General features: G+C 46.5%; 1 protein-coding gene across 4 annotated transcripts in view; it reads right to left on the bottom strand.

Moving 5' to 3' along the window:
- Positions 1 to 11,709, bottom strand: part of ncana (neurocan a) — a 127,679-nt gene that overhangs the window by 72,396 nt on the left and 43,574 nt on the right. For all 4 annotated transcript variants that reach the window (XM_036986389.2, XM_090182753.1, XM_090182751.1 and 1 more), the window contains exon 3: positions 891 to 955. In XM_036986389.2, the coding sequence (XP_036842284.2) occupies positions 891 to 948 (58 nt within the window). In that variant the 5' untranslated portion in view covers positions 949 to 955. The remainder of the gene's footprint in view (positions 1 to 890; positions 956 to 11,709) is intronic.

Raw genomic sequence — 11,709 nt, 5'->3', positions numbered from 1 at the left:
TGGACACCAGCTCGTCAAACATCTCATTCCAAAATCATGGGCATTAATATGGAGTTGGTCCCCCCTTTGCTGCTATAACAGCCTCCACTCTTCAGGGAATGCTTTTCACTAGATGTTGGAACATTGCTGCGGGGACATGCTTCCGTTTAGCCACAAGAGCATTCGTGAGATCGGGCACTGATGTTGGGCGATTAGGCCTTGCTCTCAGTTGGTGTTCCAATTCATCCCAAAGGTGTTTCGAAGGGGTTGAGGTCAGTGCTCTGTGCAGGCCAGTCAAGTTCTTCCACGGTTCTTCCAACCGACTTGTTGGAAACGTGGCATCCTATGACGGTGCCACATTGAAAGTCACTGAGCTCTTCAGTAAGGTCATTCTACTGACAATGTTCGTCTATGGAGATTGCATGTCCCACATTCTGACAATTTGTGGGCCCTCTAACATCACATGCACTAACCACGGGCTTAGATAGACTCCCTACACAGATTCATTCTGTCTTTGTTGTTCCAGCACAGGTTAATTTGATGCAGTGTAATTGAACAGACGGTTGACTATATTTCCATCAATTGATTTGGAACCGTTCCAGTACAGTTCCACAGAGCCTTTCTGCAAACATCCACAGCCTCTTAACTCTCAGTTAGCCACATCACTCAGATTATCACAATAGTCTTTTGTTGGATGACAACAATGTTTTTCCATATAGAGTTACTATGGATCAGAAACTTGTAAGCTACAGATATAGGATCTTAATTCTGGGATCTAACTCAAACATGGGTTATGCATTATCTTTTTGGTGGCGTTCAAGTTCTGCTTTTATCTTTTGAAATGTGCCTGTGATTTCCAGCAGTACCTCATGTTGTCCCAGACTGACAGGTTAGTAAATAAGATGGCTCACCAAGCAGCAGCAGAGACAGGACAGCCTGCAGACCAGCTACACACACAGCCACCGTCATCCTTGACCTGCAGAGACAAAGAAAGAGAGAGAGAGAGAGAGGGGGGGGGGGGGGAGAGGGAGAGAGAGATGGGGGGAAGAGAGACAGAGAGAGAGGGAAAGAGAGCGAGAGAGAGAGAGAGAGGGGGGGAAGAGAGACAGAGAGGGAAAGAGAGAGAGAGAGAGAGAGAGAGAGAGAGAGAGAGAGAGAGGGGGGGGGAAGAGAGACAGAGAGAGAGGGAAAGAGAGAGAGAGGGAGAGAGAGAGAAAGATCATTAAGATTCAAAGTGCATAGTTATCGTAGTATCTGTCTGTCAATCTCTCTCTCTCTCTCTCTCTCTCCTCCACCTCTCCCCAGGTAGGAACATTCTGTAGGTCAATGCATGTGCACATCCCTATGCGTACGTGAGTGTGCATGTCTATGTGCACATACACTGTGGGTGTGTTCTGTGTGATATTCATGTCTCCTTTGCTGTATTTGTACCAAAAGCTGCAGAGCGATCTAACTCTTCTTTATTCTATATTCTTTGACTCTATTATGCAGGGTGTCTTTGTAGCGCTCCCTATTGAGCTGCTAGATCGCTTTCACTGTGAGTAGACATGGTGACCTTCGACCTCTCCGCCATGTTGGAAATCCTGACCCACATGAGTAATGAGCCCCTGGCAGAAAGAGAGCCGGGCAGAGAGCCTGGTGGGGAGAGAGCCTGGTGGGCAGAGAGCCTGGTGGGTCGAGAGCCTGGTGGGGCGAGAGCCTGGTGGGGAGAGAGCCTGGTGGGCAGAGAGCCTGGTGGGCAGAGAGCCTTATGGGGACAGAACCTGGTGGGCAGAGAGCTTGGTGGGCAGAGAGCTTGGTGGGCAGAGAGCCTGGTGGGGACAGAGCCTGGTGGGGACAGAGCCTGGTGGGGACAGAGCCTGGTAGGGACAGAGCCTGGTAGGGACAGAGCCTGGTGGGGAGAGAGCCTGGTGGGGAGAGAGCTTGGTGGGGAGAGAGGCTGGTGGGGAGAGAGCCTGGTGGGGAGAGAGCCTGGTGGGGAAAGAGCCTGGTGGGCAGAGAGCCTGGTGGGCAGAGAGCCTGGTGGGGAGAGAGGCTGGTGGGGAGAGAGGCTGGTGGGGAGAGAGCCTGGTGGGGAGAGAGCCTGGTGGGGAGAGAGCCTGGTGGGGACAGAGCCTGGTGGGGACAGAGCCTGGTGGGGAGAGAGCCTGGTGGGGACAGAGCCTGGTGGGGAGAGAGCCTGGTGGGGAGCCCAAACCCTCTCAGCTCAGAGTCTATACAGAAGACAACACAGAAATATCTCAGGGGAATGGAGTATTCAACAAATGTAATGTGAGTTTGGTATCTTTGGGGTATAGGAAGATTTTTACAATGCAAAGAGCATTTATGTGCAAATTGACAGTAATGTATTATTCCATCAGCCCTGAATTCAATCCATCTATATTCCATTCCTGACATACAGTATATCACCTACTGTACAATACAATCAGCCTGAATTCAGAGGGTGTAGAGACAAGTTACGTAAAGATCAAGGGATTTGTGCTAAGGAGTGGCATCCAGGAGACGTTCAGACTGTTTAGCATTTACCAGGGTAACGCCAGTCATCTCCAAGGAATCTCTGCTGCTCTGAGCTGACTGCATTGGTTGTTTAGCTCGCTAACCCATTCAGAGTGGACCTGCCATTGAGCGGGTAAAGATACAAAGATATTTCGTCATGGATAGTAAAGTGTTGTATGACAGTTAACACATTCCACATTTAACTGTCATTAAAAAACGATCCCTCCTGTCCCTTTATGTAGTAGTGCCCAGGTGGTCTGTGGACCCCTAGGCAGAAGGTGAATAGTATTGGTGAGAACCAACTGTGCTGAACACTAAAACAGAATTTCCCTAGTGGTGGGTTCAGGACCCACTTGTGCACCATTGCTGATTAATTTTGGGTCACGTCTTCAGTTTGGGTCCCAGTTAGACACATTGGTTATGCTCACCGGGTGGGCCACACAAACATTTGAAAGCGGTTTGTTGGGTCATGATGAGGCCACATCTGCTGTATGATATTATTATTATTATGCCGGGTTACAGAGCTGCAGTAAAGGGTGTGGGATTGGCCACGACCCAACAGCCACTGCAGTCACAGCTAGCATACAGAGTAGAAGAGTAGGGGCCTGCCTATGGGCATCACCGTGGAAACCATACAACTCTCCTTGCTATAGACGACCCATTCAGGCCTTTGATTCAAGGGATTTACAACAGTACACTATGGACCTGAATGCACCAGCTGTATACTAACCAGCCTCACCTATTGTTGCAGAGAAACCATCGGATGTAGTTAACGCCATCCTCTCCTTTCAGCTATCCTTTATTTATTTCACACGCAGAGTTGTCTTAGGCGGAGAAAAGACCTCAAGGAGGCTCTAGAATGTGTCTGTGAATGGGGGTGTCCATTCCGTCCATTCTGATTGTATGGGCTGAATAGGAGACATTCTAAGAGGCCTGACAGAGCATACGATGGGACCGGCTGAGATGCAAGCAGACAACCACCCCTGTGACAGGACTGGGAGAAGATAGATACAGTCGTGCTCTGTGCTGAGCTGAGCTGTCAATTGGTGCAGAACAGCAAATGCACTGAACCCACTGACTTCACTATCATGATGACTTCAGCAGGAAAGGAAGCGTCCTCCAACCTAGACCCGTTGCCCCAATTCCCCCATCCTGCTGGACTGAAATAATTCTACCAAGTCTTTCAGGGGGCTTTTCTGCTGTTGCAAACCTTGAAGTTTTGCAACATTTGTGCACTGCCAAACCAAAATCGAAAAACTGAACGGAAAAACTGCTATGCTCCACCAGATAAATGAAAAGTTGGTGGAATACACAGAATCGAACAATCCATCTTTCCACCCCATGGGTGTTGTAGGAGGAGGGAAACCTCTAAATCACTCCCCACGATCGCATACATCTAGTGGGCATGAGCTCTCCCTCCTGCCTGATCTCATTACCACAGATACAAGCAGGCCTCTGTGAGTGTGTGTGTGTGTGTGTGTGTGTGTGTGTGTGTGTGTGTGTGTGTGTGTGTGTGTGTGTGTGTGTGTGTGTGTGTGTGTGTGTGTGTGTGTGTGTGTGTGTGTGTGTGTCTGTGTGTGTGTGTGTGTGTCTGTGTGTGTGTGTGTGTGTGTGTGTGTGTGTGTCTGTGTGTGTCTGTGTGTGTGTGTGTGTGTGTGTGTGTGTGTGTGTGTGTGTGTGTGTGTGTGTGTGTGTGTGTGTGTGTGTGTGTGTGTGTTTTTCACGGCCTCCGAACTCAGCTCAGACCCACATAGAGTCAGCAGTGATAGAGGGCTGTTAGGTATCTTTAGGTAATCAACACACTGGCTGTTAAGTGTCTTTAGTTAATCAACCCACTGGCTGTTAAGTATCTTTAGTTAATCAACCCACTGGCTGTTAAGTATCTTTAGTTAATCAACCCACTGGCTGTTAAGTGTCTTTAGTCAACCCACTGGCTGTTAAGTATCTTTAGTTAATCAACCCACTGGCTGTTAAGTATCTTTAGTTAATCAACCCACTGGCTATTAAGTATCTTTAGTCAACCCACTGGCTGTTAAGTATCTTTAGTTAATCAACCCACTGGCTGTTAAGTATCTTTAGTTAATCAACCCACTGGCTGTTAAGTATCTTTAGTTAATCAACCCACTGGCTGTTAAGTGTCTTTAGTCAACCCACTGGCTGTTAAGTATCTTTAGTTAATCAACCCACTGGCTGTTAAGTATCTTTAGTTAATCAACCCACTGGCTGTTAAGTATCTTTAGTCAACCCACTGGCTGTTAAGTGTCTTTAGTTAATCAACCCAATGGCTGTTAAGTATCTTTAGTCAACCCACTGGCTGTTAAGTGTCTTTAGTTAATCAACCCAATGGCTGTTAAGTATCTTTAGTCAACCCACTGGCTGTTAAGTGTCTTTAGTTAACCAACCCACTGGCTGTTAAGTGTCTTTAGTCAACCCACTGGCTGTTAAGTGTCTTTAGTTAATCAACCCACTGGCTGTTAAGTGTCTTTAGTCAACCCACTGGCTGTTAAGTGTCTTTAGTTAATCAACCCACTGGCTGTTAAGTATCTTTAGTCAACCCACTGGCTGTTAGGTGTCTTTAGTTAATCAACCCAATGGATGTTAAGTATCTTTAGTCAACCCACTGGCTGTTAAGTGTCTTTAGTTAATCAACCCACTGGCTGTTAAGTGTCTTTAGTCAACCCACTGGCTGTTAAGTGTCTTTAGTTAATCAACCCACTGGCTGGTAAGTATCTTTAGTTAATCAACCCACTGGCTGTTAAGTGTCTTTAGTTAATCAACCCACTGGCTGTTAAGTGTCTTTAGTCAACCCACTGGCTGTTAAGTATCTTTAGTTAATCAACCCACTGGCTGTTAAGTGTCTTTAGTTAATCAACCCACTGGCTGTTAAGTATCTTTAGTTAATCAACCCAATGGCTGTTAAGTATCTTTAGTCAACCCACTGGCTGTTAAGTGTCTTTAGTTAATCAACCCACTGGCTGTTAAGTGTCTTTAGTTAATCAACCCAATGGCTGTTAAGTATCTTTAGTCAACCCACTGGCTGTCAAGTGTCTTTAGTTAATCAACCCACTGGCTGTTAAGTGTCTTTAGTTAATCAACCCACTGGCTGTTAAGTGTCTTTAGTCAACCCACTGGCTGTTAAGTGTCTTTAGTTAATCAACCCACTGGCTGTTAAGTGTCTTTAGTTAATCAACCCAATGGCTGTTAAGTATCTTTAGTCAACCCACTGGCTGTTAAGTGTCTTTAGTTAATCAACCCACTGGCTGTTAAGTGTCTTTAGTTAATCAACCCACTGGCGGTTAAGTGTCTTTAGTTAATCAACCCACTGGCTGTTAAGTATCTTTAGTTAATCAACCCACTGGCTGTTAAGTGTCTTTAGTTAATCAACCCAATGGCTGTTAAGTATCTTTAGTCAACCCACTGGCTGTTAAGTGTCTTTAGTTAATCAACCCACTGGCTGTTAAGTGTCTTTAGTCAACCCACTGGCTGTTAAGTGTCTTTAGTCAACCCACTGGCTGGTAAGTATCTTTAGTTAATCAACCCACTGGCTGTTAAGTGTCTTTAGTTAATCAACCCACTGGCTGTTAAGTGTCTTTAGTCAACCCACTGGCTGTTAAGTATCTTTAGTTAATCAACCCACTGGCTGTTAAGTGTCTTTAGTTAATCAACCCACTGGCTGTTAAGTATCTTTAGTTAATCAACCCAATGGCTGTTAAGTATCTTTAGTTAATCAACACACTGGCTGTTAAGTATCTTTAGTCAACCCACTGGCTGTTAAGTGTCTTTAGTTAATCAACCCACTGGCTGTTAAGTGTCTTTAGTTAATCAACCCAATGGCTGTTAAGTATCTTTAGTCAACCCACTGGCTGTTAAGTGTCTTTAGTTAATCAACCCACTGGCTGTTAAGTGTCTTTTGTTAATCAACCCACTGGCTGTTAAGTGTCTTTAGTTAATCAACCCACTGGCTGTTAAGTATCTTTAGTTAATCAACCCACTGGCTGTTAAGTATCTTTAGTTAATCAACCCACTGGCTGTTAAGTGTCTTTAGTTAATCAACCCACTGGCTGTTAAGTATCTTTAGTTAATCAACCCACTGGCTGTTAAGTGTCTTTAGTTAATCAACCCACTGGCTGTTAAGTATCTTTAGTTAATCAACCCAATGGCTGTTAAGTATCTTTAGTTAATCAACACACTGGCTGTTAAGTATCTTTAGTCAACCCACTGGCTGTTAAGTGTCTTTAGTTAATCAACCCACTGGCTGTTAAGTGTCTTTAGTTAATCAACCCAATGGCTGTTAAGTATCTTTAGTCAACCCACTGGCTGTTAAGTGTCTTTAGTTAATCAACCCACTGGCTGTTAAGTGTCTTTAGTTAATCAACCCACTGGCTGTTAAGTGTCTTTAGTTAATCAACCCACTGGCTGTTAAGTATCTTTAGTTAATCAACCCACTGGCTGTTAAGTATCTTTAGTTAATCAACCCACTGGCTGTTAAGTGTCTTTAGTTAATCAACCCACTGGCTGTTAAGTATCTTTAGTTAATCAACCCACTGGCTGTTAAGTGTCTTTAGTTAATCAACCCACTGGCTGTTAAGTATCTTTAGTTAATCAACCCAATGGCTGTTAAGTATCTTTAGTTAATCAACCCACTGGCTGTTAAGTATCTTTAGTTAATCAACCCACTGGCTGTTAAGTATCTTTAGTCAACCCACTGGCTGTTAGGTGTCTTTAGTTAATCAACCCAATGGCTGTTAAGTATCTTTAGTCAACCCACTGGCTGTTAAGTGTCTTTAGTTAATCAACCCACTGGCTGTTAAGTGTCTTTAGTCAACCCACTGGCTGTTAAGTATCTTTAGTTAATCAACCCACTGGCTGTTAAGTGTCTTTAGTTAATCAACCCACCGGCTGTTAAGTGTCTTTAGTCAACCCACTGGCTGTTAAGTATCTTTAGTTAATCAACCCACTGGCTGTTAAGTATCTTTAGTTAATCAACACACTGGCTGTTAAGTATCTTTAGTCAACCCACTGGCTGTTAAGTGTCTTTAGTTAATCAACCCACTGGCTGTTAAGTGTCTTTAGTTAATCAACCCAATGGCTGTTAAGTATCTTTAGTCAACCCACTGGCTGTTAAGTGTCTTTAGTTAATCAACCCACTGGCTGTTAAGTGTCTTTAGTCAATCAACCCACTGGCTGTTAAGTGTCTTTAGTTAATCAACCCACTGGCTGTTAAGTATCTTTAGTTAATCAACCCACTGGCTGTTAAGTATCTTTAGTTAATCAACCCACTGGCTGTTAAGTGTCTTTATTTAATCAACCCACTGGCTGTTAAGTATCTTTAGTTAATCAACCCACTGGCTGTTAAGTGTCTTTAGTTAATCAACCCACTGGCTGTTAAGTATCTTTAGTTAATCAACCCAATGGCTGTTAAGTATCTTTAGTTAATCAACACACTGGCTGTTAAGTATCTTTAGTCAACCCACTGGCTGTTAAGTGTCTTTAGTTAATCAACCCACTGGCTGTTAAGTGTCTTTAGTTAATCAACCCAATGGCTGTTAAGTATCTTTAGTCAACCCACTGGCTGTTAAGTGTCTTTAGTTAATCAACCCACTGGCTGTTAAGTGTCTTTAGTTAATCAACCCAATGGCAGTTAAGTATCTTTAGTCAACCCACTGGCTGTTAAGTGTCTTTAGTTAATCAACCCACTGGCTGTTAAGTATCTTTAGTTAATCAACCCACTGGCTGTTAAGTGTCTTTAGTTAATCAACCCACTGGCTGTTAAGTATCTTTAGTTAATCAACCCAATGGCTGTTAAGTATCTTTAGTTAATCAACCCACTGGCTGTTAAGTATCTTTAGTTAATCAACCCACTGGCTGTTAAGTATCTTTAGTTAATCAACCCACTGCCTGTTAAGTGTCTTTAGTTAATCAACCCAATGTCTGTTAAGTATCTTTAGTCAACCCACTGGCTGTTAAGTGTCTTTAGTTAATCAACCCAATGGCTGTTAAGTATCTTTAGTCAACCCACTGGCTGTTAAGTGTCTTTAGTTAACCAACCCACTGGCTGTTAAGTGTCTTTAGTCAACCCACTGGCTGTTAAGTGTCTTTAGTTAATCAACCCACTGGCTGTTAAGTGTCTTTAGTCAACCCACTGGCTGTTAAGTGTCTTTAGTTAATCAACCCACTGGCTGTTAAGTATCTTTAGTTAATCAACCCACTGGCTGTTAAGTGTCTTTAGTTAATCAACCCAATGGCTGTTAAGTATCTTTAGTCAACCCACTGGCTGTTAAGTGTCTTTAGTTAATCAACCCACTGGCTGTTAAGTGTCTTTAGTTAATCAACCCACTGGCTGTTAAGTGTCTTTAGTTAATCAACCCAATGGCTGTTAAGTATCTTTAGTCAACCCACTGGCTGTTAAGTGTCTTTAGTTAATCAACCCACTGGCTGTTAAGTGTCTTTAGTCAACCCACTGGCTGTTAAGTGTCTTTAGTCAACCCAATGGCTGGTAAGTATCTTTAGTTAATCAACCCACTGGCTGTTAAGTGTCTTTAGTCAACCCACTGGCTGTTAAGTATCTTTAGTTAATCAACCCACTGGCTGTTAAGTGTCTTTAGTTAATCAACAAACTGACTGTTAAGTATCTTTAGTTAATCAACCCAATGGCTGTTAAGTATCTTTAGTTAATCAACACACTGGCTGTTAAGTATCTTTAGTCAACCCACTGGCTGTTAAGTGTCTTTAGTTAATCAACCCACTGGCTGTTAAGTATCTTTAGTTAATCAACCCACTGGCTGTTAAGTATCTTTAGTTAATCAACCCACTGGCTGTTAAGTGTCTTTAGTTAATCAACCCACTGGCTGTTAAGTGTCTTTAGTTAATCAACCCAATGGCTGTTAAGTATCTTTAGTCAACCCACTGGCTGTTAAGTATCTTTAGTTAATCAACCCACTGGCTGTTAAGTGGAGGAGGGGAACGACAGGGTGACGGAGGAGAGGACGAAAGAGAAGGAGGAGGGGAACAACAGTGACGGAGGAAGGGAACGACAGAGGAGGGGAACGACAGAGACGGAGGAGGGGAATGACAGAGGAGGGGAACGACAGAGACGGAGGAGGGGAACGACAGTGACGGAGGAGGGGAACGACAGAGACGGAGGAGGGGAACGACAGTGACGGAGGAGGGGAACGACAAGGAGGGGAATGACAGAGGAGGGGAACGACAGAAGAGGGGAATGACAGAGACGGAGGAGGGGAACGACAGGGCAGGGGAACTACAGAGTAGGGTAAGTACAGAGGAGGGGAACTACAGAGTAGGGGAATGACAGAGTGATAGAGGAGGGGAACTACAGAGGAGGGGAACTACAGAGTAGGGGAATGACAGAGTGATAGAGGAGGGGAACTACAGAGGAGGGGAACTACAGAGTAGGGGAATGACAGAGTGACGGAGAAGGGGAACGACAGTGGCAGAGGAGGGGAACGACAGAGACGGAGGAGGGGAACGACAGAGTGACAGAGGAGGGGAACGACAGAGAAGGATGAGGGGAACGACAGAGGAGGGGAAAGACAGAGTGACGGAGGAGGGGAACAACAGAGTGACGGAAGAGGGTATCGACAGAGACGAAGGAGGGGAACGACAGAGTGACGGAAGAGGGGATCGACATAGACGGACGAGGGGAACGACAGAGTGATGACGGAGGAGGGGATCGACAGAGATGGAGGAGGGGAACGACAGAGACGGAGGAGGGGACGAAGGAGGGGAACGACAGTGACGGAGGAGGGGAACGACAGAAGAGGGGAACGACAGAGACGGAGGAGGGGAACGACAGAGGCGGAGTAAAGGAACGGCAGAGACGGAGGAGGGGAACGACAGAGACGGAGGAGGGGAACAACAGAGACGGAAGAGGGCAGCGACAGAGTGACAGAAGAGGGGATCGACAGAGACGGAGGAGGGGAACGACAGAGTGACGGAAGAGGGGATCGTCAGAGACGGAGGACGGGAACGTCAGAGACAGAGGAGGGGAACGACAGAGTGACGGAAGAGGGGAACAACAGAGACGGAGGAGGGGAACAACAGAGACGGAGGAGGGGAACGACAGAGACAGAAGAGGGGAACGACAGAGACGGAGGAGGGTAACGACAGTGACGGAAGAGGGGAACGACAGAGTGACGGAGGAGGGGAACGACAGAGACGGAGGAGGGGAACGACAGTGATGGAGGAGGGGAACGACAGAGTGACGGAGGAGGGGAACGACAGTGACGGAGGAGGGGAACGACAGTGATGGAGGAGGGGAACGACATAGTGACGGAAGAGGGTAACGACAGTGACAGAGGAGGGGAACGACAGAGGCGGAGTAAGGGAACAACAGTGACAGAGGAGGGGAACGACAGAGACGGAGGAGGGGAACGACAGAGATGGAGGAGGGGAACGACAGAGAAGGAGGAGGGGAACAGCGGAGGAGGGGAACGACAGAGTGACGGAGAAGGGGAACGACAGAGTGACGGAGAAGGGGAACGACAGTGACAGAGGAGGGGAACGACAGAGGAGGGGAAAGACAGAGACGGATGAGAGGAACGACAGAGGAGGGGAACGACAGTGATGGAGGAGGGGAACGACAGAGCAGGGGAACTACAGAGTAGGGTAACTACAGAGGAGGGGAACTACAGAGTAGGGAAATGACAGAGTGATAGAGGAGGGGAACTACAGAGGAGGGGAACTACAGAGTAGGGGAATGACAGAGTGATAGAGGAGGGGAACTACAGAGGAGGGGAACTACAGAGTAGGGGAATGACAGAGTGACGGAGAAGGGGAACGACAGTGGCAGAGGAGGGGAACGACAGAGACGGATGAGGGGAACGACAGAGTGGCGGAGGAGGGAAACGACAGAGACGGAGGAGGGGAACGACAGAGACGGAGGAGGGGAACGACAGAGTGACAGAGGAGGGGAACGACAGAGAAGGATGAGGGGAACGACAGAGGAGGGGAAAGACAGAGTGACGGAGGAGGGGAACAACAGAGTGACGGAAGAGGGGATCGACAGAGACGGAGGAGGGGAACGACAGAGACGGAGGAGGGGACGAAAGAGACGAAGGAGGGGAACGACAGAGGAGGGGAACGACAGAGACGGAGGAGGGGAACGACAGTGACGGAGGAGGGGAACGACAGAGGCGGAGTAAGGGAACGGCAGAGACGGAGGAGGGGAACGACAGAGACGGAGGAGGGGAACAACAGTGACGGAGGAGGGGAACG

The sequence above is a fragment of the Oncorhynchus mykiss genome, chromosome 8, assembly GCF_057628025.1.
Source record: "Oncorhynchus mykiss isolate SJ-2025 chromosome 8, ASM5762802v1, whole genome shotgun sequence".
Taxonomy (NCBI): domain Eukaryota; kingdom Metazoa; phylum Chordata; class Actinopteri; order Salmoniformes; family Salmonidae; genus Oncorhynchus; species Oncorhynchus mykiss.
The sequence above is the reverse complement of the archived record's forward strand: the minus strand, read 5'-3'. Positions and strand labels throughout refer to the sequence as shown.